We start from the raw sequence: 21,330 nt of genomic DNA on the forward strand, positions 1-21,330 counted from the left end.
CGGGAATGCCTTCCTGTCAGCCTCCAAGCAATTTGTGGAGAAGGACCTGGAGGTTTCCGTGGCCGGACGCTCCTTTATGATAACAGGAGCCAACAGTGGCATTGGGAAAGCCGCCGCCATGGCTATCGCTAAGAGAGGTACCACTGCTTCTGCCCCAACTGACAGGAACTCATCTCAGTGACTAGCGTTATTATCAGGAGTTGTAGCAGTAGTCTTAGTAGTATATGTAAACTATCTATACTGTACATTTAATTTGGGTGTTTTAGTATTTTAATATAACATAAATACATACTGAAAGATTCCAATTAAACCCAAATTGATTGTATTTATTATTATTTATTTTATGTTTATTCTGTCTTTGTCACAGGTGGAACTGTCCACATGATTTGTAGGAACAAGGACAAGACTGAGGAGGCGAGGGCTGATATTATCAAGGAGACAGGAAATAAAGTACTGTATGAGTCACCTCCCAAAAGATTATAAAACAAAACAAAACATGGGAGCAGACAACCTTCAAATTGCCTCTGGTTCCCCGGACGTGACATTATTCATTATTCTAAATGGCTGCTGTCATTGCAGGAAATCTATGTCCACATCCTGGATCTATCTGAGACCAAGAAGGTCTGGGAGTTTGCTGAGTCCTTTAAAAGGAAGTACAAGGCTCTCAATGTACTGGTGAGTGATATTCATAATATAAAATTACATGGTGATGTGTTATCAGAATATTATCTCCATCCCCTCACGTTTCTTCTCTCACATTTTTTGATGCATTTCTGATCAATACAAGTAAGGACGTGTCTCATCTGTTGTAACCTGTACAGATCAATAACGCAGGTGCCATGATGAGTCAGAGGGAGGTGAACGCCGAGGGGCTGGAGAAGAGCTTTGCCGTTAATGTTCTTGGTGAGTCAGACATCAGAGGTGAGGTGTGTGGAAAATGGTAAAAAGGAGAGACAGTTGTGAAAAGTGTTGTTTTTCCATCCTAGGGGTTTACATTCTCACCAAGAGTCTCATTCCCCTCCTGGAGAAGAGTGCAGATCCCAGAGTGGTGAGTCTAATGCTGTGTTCACACTACACACTTAAGTGGCTCAAATCAGATTTTTTTTTTTTTTTTATCCAAGGGAATGAGAGCAGAATCCAACATCATTCAGTGTCGGCCCCTCACAGACTGGTAAAAATAAACAGGGAGGAGAGCAGCAACACGTGTGAGGGTCAGTGAGGGGATGGCGACATTTTACTGTTGTTTAACATTTATGAAGAAGCTTCTGATCAAGGTGGAGAGAACATGTTGCAACTGAGCAGTTTTTCAGGGCAATGCGCATTTTGACTGTCACACAAGTGACATTGTTGTTACTGTTGTACTCACATGACTCCAGGGGCGGATCTAGACAATTGTGGATGAGGTGGCCAGGCTGGGGCACAGACTTGGAGATGGGTGGCACATTTGAAATACATGTAAAAGTAAATTTAACTCCTAGTTCTATGAAATAATAAGCCATACATGATTAAGAATCAAATTGTTTATTTTGTGTCTAAATGGTGCACACAGTGCTTTCCGTAGCTAACTTTGGCTGCACTCTGTGTTTACTAATAGCATTTAGTCAGAGAAATGAATGGAAATATCATGCTCTATGCATGATATAAAATAAAACTAATTTGACCAGTAACATTTATAAAGCACCAGAAAAATGAAGGTTGTATGTAAGGCCATCATTTGTCATAGTTTTTCATCTTTCATTTAATACTGACAAGCGGGGTTCCCTGATAGACTAGGTTAGGGTGTAGCGCTCTCGCCGCTGCGGCCCAGGTTCGAGTCAGGGTTGTGTCCGGCATAAAACATGTGCCAAATGTCAACATGCGAATCGTAAGTGTGACAATTTGCTGTGGCGACCCCTAAAGGGAAAAAGTCGAAGATGACATTCATTTACAAGCATCACATTTGGACACTGGCAGGGGTGGCCAATCAGACTCTGGGGTTGGCCTGTGCCACCCATGGCCACCCCCTGGATCTGCCCATGCATGACTCACCTTTGAGTTTCAGCATACAGAGCAGTTTAGTATTGAGCTCGATACCGATACATGTCGCTTACAAACATGAATGTGAACCATCAACACAGAAGGATCAGTGTAACTTAAAGCACAAGCACCTCAAAGTCGTACTTACTGTATTTAGTATCTGAATAACTGTGCGTACCGTAGGTACATTACATTACTACATTACTGTATACAGCGAGAATGATCAGCTCCTTCTGTTTCTTACCTCCATGTTCAGATCACAATGTCATCGGGGGGAATGTTGGTGCAGAAGCTCAGGATAGGAAATCTGCAGTCTGAGAGAGGGCGCTATGACGGCACTATGGTCTACGCCCAGCACAAAGTAAGACCTGGTCCTGAACCTGGTGATCAATGGTAAAACAACACAACAAGTATCACAGACTTTCAGGATCCTTAAGTATTTGACAAGGCTTTAAATTGTATTATAGACATCTCTGCTGCCATCAGTGTGTGAGTGTGTGAATGGGTGAATTTGTAAAGCACTTTGTCCAGATAAGGTAGAAAAGTGCCATACAAGTGCAGTCAATTTACATTTACCAAAAACCTGACACAGAGCAGATATGTCTAGTTAACTGTACATAGATATTGCAGCTGAGTTGGATCTTTTTTATTCCCTTACATAATTCATAAATCAGACAATAAAAACAGAAATCTGCATGAAAGTTGTCCCGGTAGAGCAAACAGATGTTGTCAGTAGAAAACACAACTATCAGCCTGCAAAAGCTAAGTCACGGAGGACTGTGATTGATCAAATGACACTAGAGTCTGGATGCCTGAAATCTGTGTCTATTCCATGTGTTTTATGCTGATAAATTAAGATGTTTAGCATTTCAGTATTTGGTCTCTGATACTGACATGTCAAAGATATGTGAGCTTCCCCTGCTTGTAGTCAAAACCCTGACATTCTCATCGCAGCATCTCTTTGAGGCTTGTCTGTGTGTGTGTGTGTGTTTTTGCTCCAGAGGCAGCAGGTGGTGATGACAGAGCAGCTGGCAAAGACTCACACGAACATACACTTCTCCGTCATGCATCCTGGCTGGGTGGACACTCCAGGTGCCGCCCTTCACGAACACTAAGAATTAACTGCCACCACAAAACTATTCTTTATTAAAAATAGCACCTTTTTTCTAACTGGCTCGTTTCTCTCTGTCCATCTGTCTCTGTGCCAGCGGTGGCCAACGCCATGCCAGACTTCCATCGCTCTATGAAGGACAGTCTGCGGACCCCGGAGCAAGGGGCTGACACCGCAGTGTGGTTGGCTGTCTCTGAGGCCGCAACCACAAACCCCAGTGGACGCTTCTACCAGGGTATGATGGAAAAATAAAACAATCTTTATCTTATTATCTTTGTTCATTTACTCATTTATTGGCTGTATTAGAGATTTGTATGTTAACAATGGTTCAACAAGAGAGACAAAAATGAAACTGTATTGTTCCAAGACAGTAAAAAACAGTAAGATTGGGAGATCTAAGTAATGTGTTTGTGTGGGATGAAGGACATAGGGTGTGTGTGTGTGTGTGTGTGTGTGTGTGTGTGTGAGAGAGAGAGAGAGACAGAGAGAGAGATTTTGGCCTGTGTCCATGCAGCTGGAGTGGGCTGCGTTTGGTGCCAGATACTGCCAGAGAGTACAGTGCCTCTATGAACACACACACAAACATGCTAAACACCACCAAAGGCATTGAAGAGGGATGCTGTAGCCTAACAGGAAAACATTTCTACTGAGACACAAACATCTTGCATTCATCTTTTAATGGGATGTAACATGAGTCGGTTATGTCTGGCGTCCCTGTTTCTTATTTTAGGCAGGTTGATCCACCGTGCTGCTTGTATTTATGCAACACCGTTATGAAGTGACAGTGATATGGAGCCCACACTGAGCTGAAGACATCGTGTCTGTCAGTCTTAATATTCTGACATATGTGAGGTGTCTCCCTAAACAGGCTCTCTGGCTTTTCTCCAAGGTTTTATCTTTTATAGGTGTTAAAACTGTAACATGACACCACTGACATTTTGAGTCTGGTATTCCTACGCAGTCAGGAAACCTGGGATCCACTCTTGTTGATGTTTAGATAAAAACTAGAAAAAGTATTTTCTATTTTTCTAAACTCTATCCCATGAATGAGTGAACATTTCAGACACTTAGCAGCTGCAGTGTAAACAGCCTTCAATAATGGCTTCACATGTAATACAACCTGTTAGAATACTGCATAGGATAGAGTTGTGTAATACAGTGATTTGGATTGTTTTAGTTCAGGCAGGGTCAGTGTTTTTCTCTTTATTTGTTAAATAAAATTTGGTGTTTCAACTGTGTTCCACAACTACCCTTGTGGAATCACAGTAATGCAAGCTATGTAAAATTTTCTTGAAATGCTCTTGTACTGGGCTGCAGTGTTTCAATTGCCATTTCTGGCTTGTTCATTCTTGTTGAGAAAACATGGAGGTAGAAAACAGAGACAGTCTTGAGGTTTTATTTCACAGATGAAAGTTTATGTTACATAGAAAATGTTTAGTGGCAGGGGTCACGGCTGTTTCATACAAACAGTCCTACACTACAGCTGTGTTTCAGTGTATCTGCAGGTCTTGAACTAACAGGGTTTCCTCAAGGAAAACCTTAGAATTTATTTGAAAGGCTTAAATTTAACTTCCAAGAGTCTTTTGATTTTCTTACACAAAAGCTGCACAAACGCAGCTGTTTAAATCACATTACAGCATTAGAAGAGATGTCTGGCTGAATCTGTTGCCACTCAAGTTGAAATTTAATCCAGTGTTTGTCTTTCTTCAACCAACCACCTCTTAAACTAGCAGGCTGATGTTTGTACACATGCACGGCCATGTCTCTTTGCCTTCTATACAAATCAATGTTCCTTAACATTAGAAGCAGCAGACAGACCTCTTAAAACGTCATGTTCACATCAGTGTGTGTGTGTTTGTGCTCGAGGGTGTCCCCCCCCCTGCCGTTGGCCTGGACCCACAGTTCTCCCCTGGAGGAACAGAAGCTGATGTCTCAGCTGGAGGACTTGGCCAAGACATTCCAGCCTCACTGAGACAGAAGATGCCAGGAAAAATAAATCTGAGGCTATATTAGGGCTGGTAACTGTGGTCACCGATTTAAAATGGGACAAATGCTTTATAACCATTTATATAACACATTTTCTTATATGTGAACCCAACTTTATAAGGACTAAAATTTTACTGCAGAAGTGTGTTTGATAGTGCTGCGACCTTTCAATGACTCTTCAAATGATGTTATCTTCCTGAGAGAACACCTTCATAAACCACACACACACACACCTGTGACGTAATGAAAGATGTCAATCAGATGGGAATCTGATGTGACCAGAGTCACTCACACACCAGCTCTGGGTTCAATCTCCAACTTGTAGACTAACAAATGTGCAAAGTGATGTGTGTCTAACAGCTTTGTAAGTAACTCATTAACTTGCTATGTTGTAATGTAGCTACTGTACTGTATGGGTTGAGCTCAGGCTGGGGATGAAGGGTTCTCTCTATGAGCAGAATGCCTTAAATACACAACACAGCAGCATCACTTGACATGTGCAATAAAACCTGTGTGCTTATAAACCCAACACTGTTAAAAAGGCTTTTTACCGACTGTAACTTTGGCTTGAGTTTATCTTGCAAATGCACACATGAATAAAGAATTACTGATGGTTTTGCGTCTGAATTTCGTCAAGAAAAATAGTCAAATAAACTTAGCAGAATAGGTTTATTAAGCATCACTTCTTTTCTCTGTGCCCTGGTTTGAGGGCACAGAGACTAAAGTCAGTACTGTATAGTGAACAAAGGTATTTAAAAAATACAGATATTTTGAGATGTACATTAACATTATTGTTTTTTTTACAAGCTGAAGAAAAAATTTCAAACTGTACAGAAATAACTTCAAAGAGTTTGTGATTATGGGCTATGGTGTGGATAGCGAGTCATCTTTAAGGTGTTCAACATGAATGACATTCATTCTAGTGTTTGATCAACTCAAGATGACAAAAAAAAAAAGACAAGGAACTAAACTGTTCACAACATGACACAATCTACTCCTTCCTTCCTGTGAAGGAAATTTATTTCATTAGCTGCTTGTGCAAACGGCAAATCCTGCCATCCATCACATCTTTACCGTCTTGTCCACCTGCTGTGGAGCCAAGCGTCCAGAGCCAGAAGGCCTTTTATCACCAAATGCCATCTGTTAGAACCACACGATAAGAAGTAATGACTGGAACAAGTTATGTCCAGTCAACTGACAAAGGAAAGGAGAGTTCAGGCTGTTGATTGTACTGCTGCATCATCAATAACCCTGTAGATCCCTATGAACACTTTGTGATACAAGCTTGTTATGACACTTGGGGTTGGACTGATAAAGGAGTTTGCCAGTGTTAATGTAGCTGAAGTCGCCTGTTTCTAATATGGCTCAGGTTCAGCTACACTGAAAACATGCAAAGACTTTAAAGTAGCACTAATCAATATTTTGAATTCACAGTGGTTCAACTCTGTAGTGAGACAGATAACCACACAGACTTCCTCACCTCTATGAAGTGTTTTACATCTTGTTTTGGTTTTATCTTACTGCTTTAATTGCTTAGGTTTCCAGGAAACAGAAGGTGGTTTTTAACCCAGAAAACCTCTGATGAACCCTCTGCACACCACCTGCCCAGTAGGACATGGTAGACAGACAAAGTTAGCATCAAGCTGGCGAATATATTTAGCAGCTAAAGAGCTAGATCGAGCTAGACTCTGCTCTTCATATTTTATTGCAGCAGCAGGTGGCTGGGTTAAGCAAAAAAGGTCTGATAAGCCTACCGACTGCACACTACCTGCCCACCACTGAAGACAAAGCTAGCAGCTAGCTAGTGAACGCAATGGAGCATTTAGCAGCTACAGAGTCAGATGTTTTTTTTCCCGGAGTGGGTGGGGATTAAAGGAGAGTGAACTAATCTTGCACGTCTGCTGGCACATAATGAACATTACTGAACGAACCCTTCAGTCCAACCCCAAGAACAACACACTGTGTGACATCTAAACATCAGTAAAGTCGGTGATAATGGGAAACATCAGCGGCTGTGTGCCAAACACTGCTGTCACCAGCCAATCTCTGTCCATGTTAGGATGAAAAATACTGCATGATCTGACAGTGCAGCTCCTCTAACATGACTGGCTGTGCTCTGTCAAAGACAGTTTAGCATGCTCTAGTTTGTTAGTACAAGGAAGTAAAGATTACTACATGTACTGTACATAAAGTAAACAGCCTTTTACAATGATAACAGATAAATACTTTACTTGAAATATAAATAACCACTACATGATCAAAAAACTGGAATGTGACTACATTTTGAAATCAAACATTTCAACATTACAATGGTCATTTATTCCCACTAACGATAAGGCAAGCATTAGTCTAATATTAGCGACTATTTACAAAGACGCTACATGAAGTCCAGCATAGTCTCCCATATCTGAACTTAGAAACATGTTTTAAGTCGATGACAAGACCACGAACTGTGCAATTCAGTGCAGGGGTGAGAGTGTTGTGACACATCCTTGACACAAAGGAAAGAGGAGAGCTCTGAACAGAGCAGGAAAAAAAAAAGCAATGAGGCGAGTACATTAGAGCGAATGAGCATGTGTGAACAGTCGTGAGCACTGGCAAACATCTAGAAAGGCTCAGTGAGCGTGTCCTTCTCTCCTAAAGGCTTTTAAAGGAACACAGACAGCCTGATCTGGCCACGCCAGCATTTAGTGCTACATTTAGTTTAGAGTAGCTCTCCAGTACCTCAGTGTCTTTCTGGTGGGAGGAAACAAAATGTTTTATAAATTTAAATATTTAAAAAGATGTATTTAATTCTCATGAGGCATTAGCGTCTTAAATTTACACCACCAGTGCTGTGTGTGTGTGTGGTACCGACCCACACAACACAAGTTTTTCAAAGAGTGATAAATATCTAGGACCTGGTGATGTTGCGCTTTTTAAAAATTTGTTTGGATCAAAATTAAGTTAAAAGCCGAAATGATCACAAGTCACACAGATCAGGTCATGTGGTAAAACCACTGGTTTACATCTGATGATGCCCTTCGTTACTATAACAACATGTTCCAGTGTCCGATCCTTCACGTGGAGACTGGGTCATTCGTGCAAACATTTTTTTTTTGGGATCTTTGAGATATTTCATTTATCCATCAAGAAAGAGTTACTTATCATGCTCAAGTGACCACACATTAATAATGTGGACTGACACAAAGGGGGGGGGGGCAGCTTGTGACTACCTACTGATGTGAAACCACCTGAGAGGGATTTAAGGCCAGCTGGAGAATGGTGAAGGACAGGAAAACTGATAAAGAGAGGAAAAGGCTGATCACTTAGGTCAGTGAGTCATTTAAAGCAACCATCTACTATACACATGAGGCAGGGTTATTATACACATGAGTTGGTGTATTTGTACATGTTACAGTGACTAATGTGCAGTTAGAGGGCCACAGTAATAAGCTAGTGTACGTTTTTACAGGAATGGCAGGTCAGCAATGTAATGAAACCAAATTTTACAGTGCAAGAGTGTGTAAAAAAAAAAAAAGACCTCTGTCAAAAGAAGCATCAGAATGTAAACACTAACATCAATATCATTCCTCCTACAGGAGACGACATTACGATACATGCTCACTTATACAGACACACACACACCATTGTGCTTAGGGTTTTGTTTTGAATCAGAGCAAAAAAGTCACACACACTTTCATGTAGGAGTGACAGTGAAAGTAAAGGAATTTGTTTTGAGAAGCAAAAGGAATGTGGGGGGTTACACTATGGACACTCACACATTCACCGAGAGCAGGCCTGGTTGTAGCTGAAAAGCCCAGGCGTGGTGGGAGATGTACTGTACAGAAGGGTTTCCATGACACTAGAAGAGTGGGCAGAGCAGGGCAGACCGTGTAGTGGGATGGGCCAATCAGCGAGGAGAGAAGCCTGTTGCTAAGCTACAGCCAACCACCTGCGTCATATCCCAGATCTGTGGAGAGAAACACCCAATAACAGAGGGCTGATACAAAGCTGCTTTAAGGACTCTGAATTAGATGGAACCGTTTCTCTCAGATTGTTGCCCTGCAAACTTTGACCCAGTTTAATAGATACATTTGTGCCAAATCATCTAATGAAAACAAATATAGATTAAATGTGAAATAACCAATGGAAATGTAAGCGTGCTAAGTCAGCACTACAAGAAACAACCCAAGTTAGACATCACCCAAGATGTCATGTTTGAAACTAGTACCCTATGTATACCTGAACAGGTGGTGTTTTGGACTTAATTACAATAAATAAATAAAGGTGCTTTAAACTGAAAAGATTATACAACCCCCAAATCAGAAAAAGTTCATATCAAATCATTATTTCATAGCTTTACCTCATTACCAGCCCTAAAATGCAACCACTCCAAATGTTTTGGAATGTGTTGCAGGCTTCAGAATTGAAGTGTTTTTTTTAAACAACCAATAAAACTGATGGGGTGTCATATCAAATAAAGTGCTGCTGTATAGTTTCCTATGTAATTTAGAACACATATGATTTACAAATAACTGTTTTCATATTTAATTTTACATACCGTCCCAACTTTTTCTGATTTGGGGTTGTACATTTTGGATGGATAATACTGTCAACCTATAGTTGGCTCCAAATGGCAGTTAAAAATCATCTGATTCTCTACACCCAGAAAATCTGGTGATGTCATGTGTTTACCAGCTCAGCTAACCAATGGTGCATGATCCACATACAGATTTTATTTCTTAAACTTGAGTAAATTAGATTCCATCTTTCTAATCCTTTGTGTTTAAGATTGCAGCGTATAAATCTAAGGTAGCAGAAGTAATTGGATTTGTTCCAAAAGGTCCGTGTTTGACACAGCCTGAATATATGCATGAATTATCTGGTATAAAAGAGCTGTTGTTGACCTTAACAATGCGGTCGCTTCCACAAGTGACCATCAGGCCTCTGGATGGGTCCATGTCCATGTGGGCGATGTTGTGTTTCCCCTCGTGGAACGTAGCCAGTGGTGTTCGACTGTACCACACACACACACACACACACAGACCACATTTGATCAGTACTGATAACAGAAGTATAACACAGAGAAACGATGACATAAAACAATTGGCTAGGAATATTTACTCACTCTTCTTCTTTAATCGTTTCAAAGCAGGCATCACAAACCCGCACAGGGAACTCAAAGCCCATGATTGGAAATGTGGAGCGCTTAGAACTGCATTTTCCACACACAGCCTTGCCACACTTCCTGCAGTGGTGCTGTAGAAACACACCCATATGTTAACGTGACTGACAACTGACTGGTAACTGCTAAGGACACTGATCAGCCCCTCTTACCTGTCTGAGCCCCAGCGTCTTTGTGTCCCACATCTGCTTGATATTCCAGAAGAAAGGCTGCTCACATTTCTGACACGAGTCGCTGTCTAACCACTGAGGCGCCTGCACATACAGTTAAAGGTTACCATGAAACATGCAGAAACAACACAACGTACAGTAACCTACTACGTTAACTCTTCAAGTGCTGCAGATATCTTTACCTGTGCAAGGAGTCTTGAAACCAGAACAAAGCTCAAAATATAGGAGAAAGTAAATTTAAATTTAATGTGAGGCACTATTGTGTGCATTTACACTAACATCTATGAGAAAAGGTACAGTATCAGAAAAACCCATAAAGTATTCAAATTTGAAAGTAAGGGTAAGGGTGCTACACTGTAGCAGTATCATAGTGATGCCAACCTCTTCTCTCTGTGTGTCCATGTTCCACACTGCGATGCCTCCGTCCGCTGAGCACGACACCAGCTGCCTCGTCAGTTGGAGGTAACGCAGGGCCTGAACACGTTCGCTGAGAGGTCACAGAACAGAGAACAATTGAAAAGAAAGACATTTTGATTATATTCAAAAGGAACAAACTCCTGATTTAAAGGTGTGTTAAGCAAAATCTTCCCTAAGAAACCACAGATCGTAAACAACTGACTCGGCAGCTCTGTTAAGAGACTAAAAAGTTCACTAATCTTGGTTTTACAGAGGCACACTTTTGCCATTTCTAGCTAAAACTCTGAACTACACTGCTATGTTTGCAACTAGCTGGTAAACATAGTGAAGCACCTAGTAACTAAGAAAACATTTTTCTGCAAGTGTTGGTGAAGACAAAAGCAAAGGGGGAAAACGGTTTCAATGTAAAGCTGCTATGATCAATATTTCAATATTAAAAATGACTGAAATAATTATGTAATATAAAAAGGTAACTTGTAGTGGCCCACAAAGAGTTATCACTCATCTCTGCAGTTCCTTGCTGCATTTTAGCACCTTTTAGCTAACTGTTTTGGTTTTACAACCAATAACTTGACTGTTTGGTTCATTCTCACTGCCCTTGTCGACCCCTGTTCACTGTAATATCTTTAGAAGTCATACAGTGACGGCTGTGCGTCTGTCAGCTTGTTTTGCATTTTTCTGACCCCTAGTGGCCAAACACTGATTCATACAGCTTTAATACATGGAGCACAAGCATTAGGGTCAGAGTAGAAGGTGAATCAACACAACAATCCAAATATTAGAAGATCAAAAATAAGGATGGGCATTTCAAACTAAAATGCTATTCAATATTAGCATTGCTGCGAATCCCAGTCCAGCCGCTCCATGTTAGCTAGCACCATATGTGTGTGAAAAGAAAAGAGAAAACAGCAACTTCACCAATTGTATTATTTTTTTTTAATGAGCTGGCAAGCAGATGTATTAAGAAAAAAGGGTGACAAAGACATTAAAAAGACTTGAAATGAGATACAAATTGGGTCAAAACAGGATTAAGGGCCTGTCAGAACTACAAGAGCATTACAACTCTCATTTTTATGGGTGTCTGAAAAGCAAACCTCTGTAAATCCTGCAGCAGAATCTACAGAGGCTTATTTCAACATGCATCAATGTAAGTGGGCTTTGCTGATGACTCCTGTGATGGTGAGATGGAGACTAGGAGGTGGTGAAATATGGATGAAAACTGAGTAGTAGAGATAAAACAGAGTCAGTGCCAGGGTACAGCTGTTGCTGACACCACTGAGACCTGCCTTTGACAAGACAGTGTGGAGATAAGTATCACAGAGAGACAGATACAGCTGTGAAAAGAACTGAAGAAAATTAGGCAGCTGAAGCATAAGTGCAAGTTTCAAGTCTCCAACTCCCTGACAAACACAGAACAAGGAAAGCAATTTTAGCATCCATGCATGTATCAAGGACACAAAGACTTACTGGTGTCCCTGCAACAACAGTGTCCGTCCTTTGCGGCCCCCAATGTCCCACATAATGATGCTATGGTCAGAGGCCCCTGAGAACAGGAGCCTCTGGACAGGGTCCCACCACAGGGCTCCAACACTTCCTGAAAGAGACATAAGAAAACACATTTGTTAAACGGGCAATATTGTGCTGCAAATGATTGTGTAGGGACAGAGTTGCAGTCTGGCCTGTTGGCTCCACCTGGTGCATTCTGGAAGAACTACAGGTTTAACTAAACACCTTGCACATATTGCTGGAGGGTGATCGCCTTTTCAAGCACTGATCCGGCAATGTTTAAATGAGCCCTATTTTTCCAGTGCTGTACTGCATATTAATGGAACGATACCAATTTCTCAGAGTTTGTTGCAGTATAGGCTTTGCCAAAGAGTGTAGGACTCCTCTAGCAAGACTCAGAGGTCTCATGCTCAGACAAGATTTACAGTTAGAATCAGCTTTATTGGTCAGGTGTGTTGGACACACAAGGAACACGACTGGTACAGTGGATCTCACTGTGTATGTACAGTGCTCTTCTGTAAAGCAACGAGCAAACAAGTAAACAAGATAAGGTTGAGAGAACAAATAAGAAAAAGAAATGTGCATTAGGAAAATAAAAATAAAGTACTTATAAAATATAGAATTATATATACGCAGTTTATAACTATCTGAAAAACTGCATCTATACAAAGATATATTTACAAGGTGTTGCACTGAGGGTTGACGTTCTGTCATACCGTCATGAGTTAGGTATTCATCAATATGACAGCCCGGGGGAAGAAACTGTCTTTGTGTCTGGTTGTTTAGGCGTACAATGACCTGCAGCACCGTCCAGAGGGGAAGAGTTCAAAGAGTTCGTATCCAGGATGTGAGGGGTCTGCAGAAATCTGCTCTGCCCTCATTTTGACCCGTGAGGTGTACAGGTGGTTAGCGCTGTCACCCCAAAGCAAGAAGGTTCAGGGTTCGAGCCCAGGCCCTTTCTGTGCGGAGTTTGCATGTTCTCCCTGTGCCTGCGTGAGTTCTCTCTGGGTGCTCTGGCTTCCTCCCACAGTCCAAAGACATGCAGCTTAGGTTGACTGGCGACTCTAAATTGCCCGTAGGAGTGAATGCGAGTGTGCGTGGTTGTTTGTCTACATGTCAGTCCTGTGATGCACTGGTGACCTGTCCAGGGTGGATCCCACCTCTCGCCCAATGTCGAGTGGGACTGGCTCCAACCCCCTGTGACCCTATTCAGGAAAAAGTGGTACAGATAATGGATGGAGCTCCAGCAGGGTGGAGTACTGTAACAGTCTTTTGTCTGCTCTTCCCAAAAAGACTGTTAGACAACTTCAGCTAATTCAGAACGCTGCTGTCAGAGTTTTAACCAAAACCAGGAGAGGTTCCTGTTTTTAAATGCTTACACTGGCTTTGACCTACCCACAGAACAGATTGTTAAAGTGCTTCTGCTAGTCTATAAATCACTCAGTGGTACGGTGCCAAAATATGCAGTATTTGGTGGCTCTAACCATCTAACTACTTTGTCTATTTGTTCATTTTATATATTTTAACAATGTTTTATCTTTGTCCCAACTGATGTGAATGCTTAATGATTTAATGCTGTTACTGTTTGCCTAAGTAAAGCACTTTGAATTGCCTCCGTGTATGAAACGTGCTATATAAACAAAGCTGCCTTGCCTTTCCTCTAGGCTACATGTTGTTAGGAGACATTTGAACACTTTGTTTATAAAAAGCAGCAAACGTGTGTGCAGTTCTCTTAAGTTACATTACCAAATTAATAATATAATCTTTTTTAAAATAACTTCACATTTAAAATAAAATCTTATTTCTAAAATGTCTGTTAGCATTAGACCCTAGAGGCCAGTCTGTAAAAGTTGCTATGAACTAACTGTGAGTGGAAAAAGTGCAAACATGCAAAGCAAGTTCCATGGTTCCAGTGAAATATTAAGCATTCAAAGGGAAACTAATTGTGGGACTGAATACTTTCCATTCAGTGAAATATAGGGAAATACATTTATACTCCACTGCTGTAGCAAACTGAGCATTTTCCATCTAAGAAGAGCCATGTGGGTTATCAGGGAGTTGTTATGAGGTCAGTCAACCACAACAGACACATTTTGAGGACAGGACATCCAAAAAAAAAAAAAACTTTCCTAAGAAAAGCCCATGTTGATATGACACTGGCATTTAGCTTGACCTTTCCATTCTGTTTTCCAAATCGGATCAATCATAACCTGCATTAAATATTTGTATGAAGCTCCCACTCATGCACAGCCAGAGCTCGGCAACACAGCCATCATTAACCTAATCACTATGTATTATCATGGGCACCAAAGCACACTTACAGATCGAACAGAGATGTGGGAAATAAAAATTGTTATGGTGTGTTGTATTTCTTTACATTTGTATTTCATAAGGCCAAGGGCGTGCTGACATGTCCGTCCTCACTGGCTGATCTGTAGGCAACATGGCTGTGGTAGGAAGACATTCTGAGTAGTGGAGCTTATCATTATGATCAGATGAAGCACCCTTCAGCCTGTTCTCAACAAGCGTATGTTCTCATGCGTGATGAATGCCCGATGAACAACAGTGGCAAGTAATTGTTTCACAAACTGAAGTGGCTTGACAGCCCATTTTTGCTGTGGGAGCTATTTCCTTGGCACAGCTACAAGTCCACTGAACCTATGAATACAAATCCCATCTGCATAATATATTCACATGCTTTGATGGGAGGCAGTTTTCCCACAATGACAATGCCACAATCTAAAAGGGCTCAAATGGTCACGGAGTAGCTTGATGAGCATGAAAACAGCACAGGTGCCAGATCTGAACCCAGACAACAATTATGGGAATTAGCAGCATGTGAAATAGCATTTTTCATCAAAATGCAAAATGGAAATGGAGTTGGATAAAGAATAAAGATAAAGAATTGCTTGATGAGCAGGTCTCACATCCTCCCTAGAAACTCTGCTTACTTAAGTAAACAGTAAAGTACATGCCAGGCTTTCACCTAAGCTTCTGTGGCAGCTTGATGCTCTGTTCAACATAACATATGCTGGTTCTTAGGGAAAATACCAGCAATTTCTCAAGTTTAAGCCAAAAACCTACCATCTGCTGACACCTTCTGTTAGTGCCAGTCACTTCTCACACACTTCTAAAATTATGCCAAGTGATTTAAAATATCTTAAGAAATGTTTTGGTGATACATCCGCCTTAAAAACACACTATAATTATGATTTTGCTTGTACAATGATTCTTAATTCTCAAACTAACCTCCATGGCAGAGACATACGTTCCTTCAGTGTAGTTCCATGTTGAATCAGTTAGCAGAGCCGATTACCTGCTGCTCCAACAGAGGGTCAAAATGCCTCATTCAACACAACAAAAACACTGTTGTAGACATAGTTTGGCCTGCATTACAACTCTGCCAACAGCTGCTTTCTGTTGGTTCCAGAGGCTGGCATTCTCGCTGGGCCGATGCCACTTGTCTCTCTCTGCTCACCTCAGCACCATTTGTTCCTCAGTACACTCTGACTCATACTGATGTGGTACAACTGTATAATGAACCCCACCTCATGATATTCACTACTTGACAGTTACTTCATTGCTAACTTTTTTTATTTTTTGATAACTAGCAAAAATATGGGTTTGACATAAGTGAATCATGTATTTATTTAGTAGCTGCATTGCTAAAACTGACTTCCTGCTCCTTTCTAATAACTTTAATTTCAATACAGCTAAGTCTTAAGTTTGACACATTAGTAATGACAATGATGTCTGATCATTTTGCTAAGTGCCAGCTACAGTGAGTGTCGACATTCTGTCATCAGACCTGCGCTTCAGCATTGTTGTGCACCACAAGGAAGGATTCACACATCACTCTGCAACTTGAACGTGTTTAAAATGGTTAAATATAAAATTAAATAACTATTATTATTATATTCAGTACATTTTTAGGCTTTCATTTTGATAGCATACTAAGATAAGCTGAATGTGCTCCTCGAAGGCAGATAAAACGCATTTAAAAATGATATGAAAAGGAAAAAGGCTGACAGTAAAGTAAGTTCAAAGCATATGGGATTTACTGTGCTGTGGTGTGATCCTTGCAGTCATATTAATGTTATTTTATCTAAGTGAAAAACAGCTCAACCTTTATTGAAACAGAGCATTTGTCATCATATTGGATTCAGCTGGGCTTTCACATTCTTTTATAAGGAAGTCATTGAGAAATCTGGCTCATCTCTTATTTATTGTGGCTACATCTGCATATGTGTCATCATAGGTCTGCTTATTGAGACAAACTACTGTATTCTACTAGAAAACAACAGTTCTGCATTGATGATATGTAAATGTGCAATCCGGTGTGTCTTTACCTTCGTGACCCTTCAGTGTAGTGATGGTGGAGTATGTCTGCTTTTCCAGTTTCAGCAGTGTGACCTGTCCTGAGTAATCGCCAACAAAGGCGTGCTGCGTCTCGTGATCATATCTGAGCGGAGAGTCAGGGCTTCAAAAGGCTCCATATGTTAAAACCATTTAACTGAGAGATACTTCTATAGTATGTACTACTATACACAGTGAGTGAATGAAGGATACTGTAGGCAGGAGGCCAAGGCATTGCAGTAGTGCCTTCCCAGCATACTACCACTCTGGGTACACATCCAGCTCACACTCTTGTCGTGGCCAGTACTCACCACCCACTCACTCTCCAGGGAGAACACCATGTCTGACACACGGTTTTGGTGGGCTGCAAACGATACACACAAAAGCATGTTTAACAGACACACGTCACACTGGATAAACATCCAACAAGATCACATTTTTCAGTTGGCTTTTATATCCAAGCCATCATGGAGGAACACCGTCGAAGACCAATGTGCCCTTTCCATGTGCTGATGTGCTTAGTGTTGTGATAATCCAGACTAAGACAGGCCAATCCTTTCTAAAGACTGGTACACCCGTCTTAATGGCCACCCTGACATCACCCTAAAGGTGCACACTTCTGTTGTCAAATTTCTGTATTCAACTAGTTTGACAGACGGCGGGTTTATCACTTTTTATCCATCTACATTACTAAAGTGTTTCCTGTAACCTGTTGCTGTTCTAGGTGTCTGAGTGAGCAATATTTTTCCCTCCACATGTTCATATAACAATGAATCACAAATTTGCAGACAAATATGAACTACAGTGATGGAAGCTTTTTCCAAAATAATTTCCATTATTTAGTCATATCCATTTAACATTAGACCAAGTCGTTTTTGATCACTGGCCACTTTCCTTGTCAGCAGCTTTGGGGAAACTAACTGCTTAAAGGTGAATTCAACTGTTGAACTGTGCTCGTCTTTGAAGTGCATAAATACACCTTGGTCCCTGGTAGATATGACTGTGAGTCATATGTTTGCTGGCAATGCTCTGCCGCTTGATATTGCAGCAAGTGACAGAAACCAGATGAGTGATGATGTGGTGTTTGAACCTCTGGCAATTTCCCTCTGAAGCTTAATTTTTCCACTGAGGAGGCTGAATGGCTGCTGATAGAGCGAGGGGAGCTGTGGCATGTTCACTGTCGGTATCAAAATGCAAAAGCAGGTCATACTAACAGATGACAGGGAAGCTTCTTAAATGTCTTATACCCAAACCTATTAATAACATTTAATAACTCCCTGTGGAGTTTTTGATCACTATCAGTGTTGAAGAAAGGATTACAGAGTGGATCCTTCTTTTTGTATTATGTACACACAACCAGCATTGCCCCAGTAAACCCCCAGCCCACCCCCAGTTATCTCACACACCTACAGACTGTGCAACTATAAAAACTCAGCATACCAGTGTGTAATATACTACAAGTATAACTACATCATAAGCATGATATAGAAATTGTTGGAGTACAAACCACTGTGCAATATGATAGTGTTTAGGACACTATATCACGAGATAGAGTCTGTCAGCTGTTGCATGGACTTGACAGTTGTGTGTAATGTCTTCTCATCTCCCATTCTCACCTGGGTATGTTTTAACATGGTTCATCTTGTTGAAATCTTCAGAGATGAGAAACTCCTAGAAGGCAAGCAAACAGCACACAAAAAACAAGTTTCAAATCAAATAACTCTTCTGCCATTTGGAAGAGTTCAAATAGTGGAATTATTTTAAACCAGATATGCAGTTTTTTTTTAACTAGACTGTTTGATCAACCAAAAGAGTGAGCCTGCAGATAGAATATGAAAGCATGTGTTTGAATTTGCTTCACTCACCACAACAGCTCCATTGTCCTGGCCTATGAAGATGCGTCTGCTGTCATGGTGGTACGACATGCAAGAGCATGGAGCTAAAGGACAAAGAAATAGACATTTGCCATAAGCAGGGAAATCATCATATGCATGCATGTTGCAAAAAGGTTTGTACTACAGTAACAAAAAGAACTGTTTCCTAACACACACAAGCATATATGTAGGCATTCTATTTCCCACTGAAGCAAAGCAGTCTTACTTACAGGACACTGTGTGGTAGATGCTTGGCCAGTACTGACCACTGTCTCTCTTCAGCCATACTCGGATGGTTCTGAAGGAAGACATCAAAACGTCACATTTACAGCACTCGCCCACATCTTCGTGTTGCTTACAACAGCCACTCAATTGTAACCTTGTAGTCAGTCAATTTTTCATACAGATTTTTAACTTTTAAATGCATTGCTAATCATCTATTGTTGTTGTATTGTCCTAATCTCCAATTAGACAAATACAATAGTGGTGTAAGAATGAGACATTCTTCCATGAAAATATCCTTACCAGAGTGCTCTAATAATAACAGGCTTAATCCTCCTCTGGGAAACAAGTCCTAATTCTCTTTACACAGAGTTTCATTCTGTTCACAAAACAGTGCTGGAAGGGACTGGATGATAGTATGTTTAAACAATCTATAAAAAACTGAAGGCTTGGCAGGTCACATTTTTTCTAAATGTCACGCAAGCTTTATTAATGCTGCTGTGGAAAACGCAGTTCTGAAATGATCCAAAACCAAACTGCTTCTGAAACTACAGTTTTGGCTTTTACCAGCTTCTACTACTTTGTTGTATACGCCATAAACAACTTCGGCTCCTTGTTTCAGTTATTCTTTCTAGAAATATTGTGCTTTAACACATTTTAATAAATCATAGTACCATAAAAACAACATAAGCATCTGGACAACTTTGCAAAAATCACATGCTCTTGTCAGGTTTTCAAAAACCACATTGTTTTCAGTTCATGTGCATTTAATATAAGCTTCTGTCAGCTTTTTAAAGGAATTGGGTTTACAGTTTTACTTCTGTTCCAGTAAAATGTCTGAAAAGACGCAGCATAAACGATACCAAAAGCAGCAACCACCCAGCCCTGTTTTATTAAGGAACCTTAATGTTAGACTGCTACACTACTGACCCCACAACTTCCCTTTTCAATATCAAATGGGTTTGATGTGTGATCCATCTACATTCCTGAAGCACTGAATGAGGATGTTGCTCCTTCACACACGTGTGACCATGCTTAGCCCTTCAGAGATTAGATTACCTGGCTACTGCCACAGTGAGAGCAGGTGAAAAGGTCCGCGAAATTATAGCTCCCCTGGTGCTGCCTTCAGGTTTTACTGAAATTCGTGTACACAACAAAAAAATTATTTTCTATTATAACCAAGCTCTTTAGATGTGATGTTCAGGGGAGACAGTTCAACAAGTATTAAAGCAGCTGTTTTAGACATCACGCACTACAAAGCAACTTGTAAATTAGCTAAATGAACAGCTTAATGTGGAAAGTTTGTTTATTACTGTTTACCGTCAGTAAATTGAGACTTTTATGACAAAGTCCAGCCAGTTTCATTAGAAGCCTTGGGACTAACTGTCTTCGTAGAATGAACACCTGAAAGGAGCAAGTTTGAGTTCGCAATATTTACTATGAGCAGACGTTACGTAGCTATAGCGAGCTAGCTAGTTGACGTTACTATAGCCTAGTTTTAATACCGTTACATAAAAAGTCGAAAAACCTGACGCCGTAGAAAGGAAACCAAACGTTACACTGATGTTTATATCTATGGCTGGTTGTTTGTTCGTGGATATTTTAAGGAAAAGACTGAGTCTTCATTAACGCTCATTTTTATCCTCGCTGCCCTTCCATAACAACCCAGCTCCGTGTGGAATAACACAACCAGAAATATCATTTACAGGGAAAAATGCTGTTTCTCCTCGTCAAGCTTAAAGTAGTGCACCAAGTACTGAGTGTACTAACCAGCAAATAGACCGAGCCCGCTAGCTACTGTTACTGTTAGCCTGCTTGGGAAACTCACCTGTCCTCGCTAACCGTGATTACTCCATCTTCTTTTGGTATTAAGACGGCTGAATTGACCGAATCTGAATGTCCCTCGATTTTGTTCAAGAGAACCGGTCTAGCGCTCTGAGGCCTCGAATGAATCTCAGCAGCCATAGTTGTAACTGGCCAGCAGTGTTTTCCTTCTGCTGATTTTCCTTCTCGCTTGCCAGTACAAGAGGATCAGCTGACACCCGGAATTTCTGTCAGGCTACCGTAATGACTATAAAAAAATCACCCAACAAATTCAGACTGAGTGAGATGGGACACGAGTGAGAAATTCTGTTTCACAGATGCCATATTATTCACAACGCAATAGGTCAGACGTCCGGGGACCCTGGAAGACCTCGGCATCAGCAAAGTCACCACCAAGTATAGACGGATTATGGGGAAATGGGTCATAAACCTCCACGAAGGGAGATCAGTTTCCCCATAATGCCATTACACATAAAAATATTATTCCCATGATAGTTTGACTATCACTAGGATTATAATTCTGTACTGTTCCACTACTGTAACTTAACATACCTACAGGATATCTTTACCACCTAGAAGTGAAAATTTCACAAATTAGAAATTCCAGTTCTTGAACTGGAACTTAGCATTTTTAATTCTAAATTTACATTTTATCACTTGGACATTCAATCAAGTCAAATG

At 40.8% G+C, this 21,330-nt stretch overlaps 2 protein-coding genes across 3 annotated transcripts in view; one reads left to right on the plus strand and one right to left on the minus strand.

The window, feature by feature from the left end:
• Positions 1–3,394, plus strand: part of dhrs12la (dehydrogenase/reductase 12-like a) — a 6,391-nt gene extending 2,997 nt beyond the window's left edge. For both annotated transcript variants that reach the window (XM_020585721.1, XM_020585716.1), the window contains exons 3-10: positions 4–137; positions 368–450; positions 580–675; positions 822–903; positions 987–1,048; positions 2,273–2,377; positions 3,018–3,108; positions 3,225–3,394. In XM_020585721.1, the coding sequence (XP_020441377.1) occupies positions 4–137; positions 368–450; positions 580–675; positions 822–903; positions 987–1,048; positions 2,273–2,377; positions 3,018–3,108; positions 3,225–3,379 (808 nt within the window). In that variant the 3' untranslated portion in view covers positions 3,380–3,394. The remainder of the gene's footprint in view (positions 1–3; positions 138–367; positions 451–579; positions 676–821; positions 904–986; positions 1,049–2,272; positions 2,378–3,017; positions 3,109–3,224) is intronic.
• Positions 3,395–8,381: 4,987 nt separating this feature from the next.
• On the minus strand, positions 8,382–20,890 carry wdfy1 (WD repeat and FYVE domain containing 1). Its single transcript, XM_020585808.1, has 12 exons — positions 20,654–20,890; positions 18,834–18,901; positions 18,595–18,668; positions 18,346–18,400; positions 16,943–17,093; positions 16,723–16,835; positions 12,335–12,461; positions 10,832–10,937; positions 10,433–10,534; positions 10,224–10,354; positions 10,003–10,111; positions 8,382–9,065 (listed from the first exon to the last, which is right to left on the minus strand). Exons 1-12 carry the CDS (start codon positions 20,788–20,790, stop codon positions 9,006–9,008), a joined length of 1,233 nt encoding a protein of 410 aa, XP_020441464.1. The 5' UTR covers positions 20,791–20,890; the 3' UTR covers positions 8,382–9,005.
• Between the last annotated feature and the right edge of the window lie 440 nt (positions 20,891–21,330).

The sequence above is a fragment of the Monopterus albus genome, unplaced genomic scaffold (assembly GCF_001952655.1).
Source record: "Monopterus albus unplaced genomic scaffold, M_albus_1.0 scaffold8.1, whole genome shotgun sequence".
Lineage (NCBI taxonomy): Eukaryota > Metazoa > Chordata > Actinopteri > Synbranchiformes > Synbranchidae > Monopterus > Monopterus albus.

What these genes read in the sequence shown, in the direction of transcription:
- wdfy1 (XM_020585808.1), bottom strand. Translation starts at nt 20,790, where the DNA reads ATGGCTGCTGAGATTCATTCGAGGCCTCAGAGCGCTAGACCGGTTCTC. An exon ending in AGGACAATGGAGCTGTTGTG is followed by an intron (nt 18,401 to 18,594) that starts GTGAGTGAAGCA and finishes CTTGCCTTCTAG; the next exon opens with GAGTTTCTCATCTCTGAAGA. An exon ending in AGACGCTGGGGCTCAGACAG is followed by an intron (nt 10,355 to 10,432) that starts GTAAGAGGGGCT and finishes GTGTTTCTACAG; the next exon opens with CACCACTGCAGGAAGTGTGG.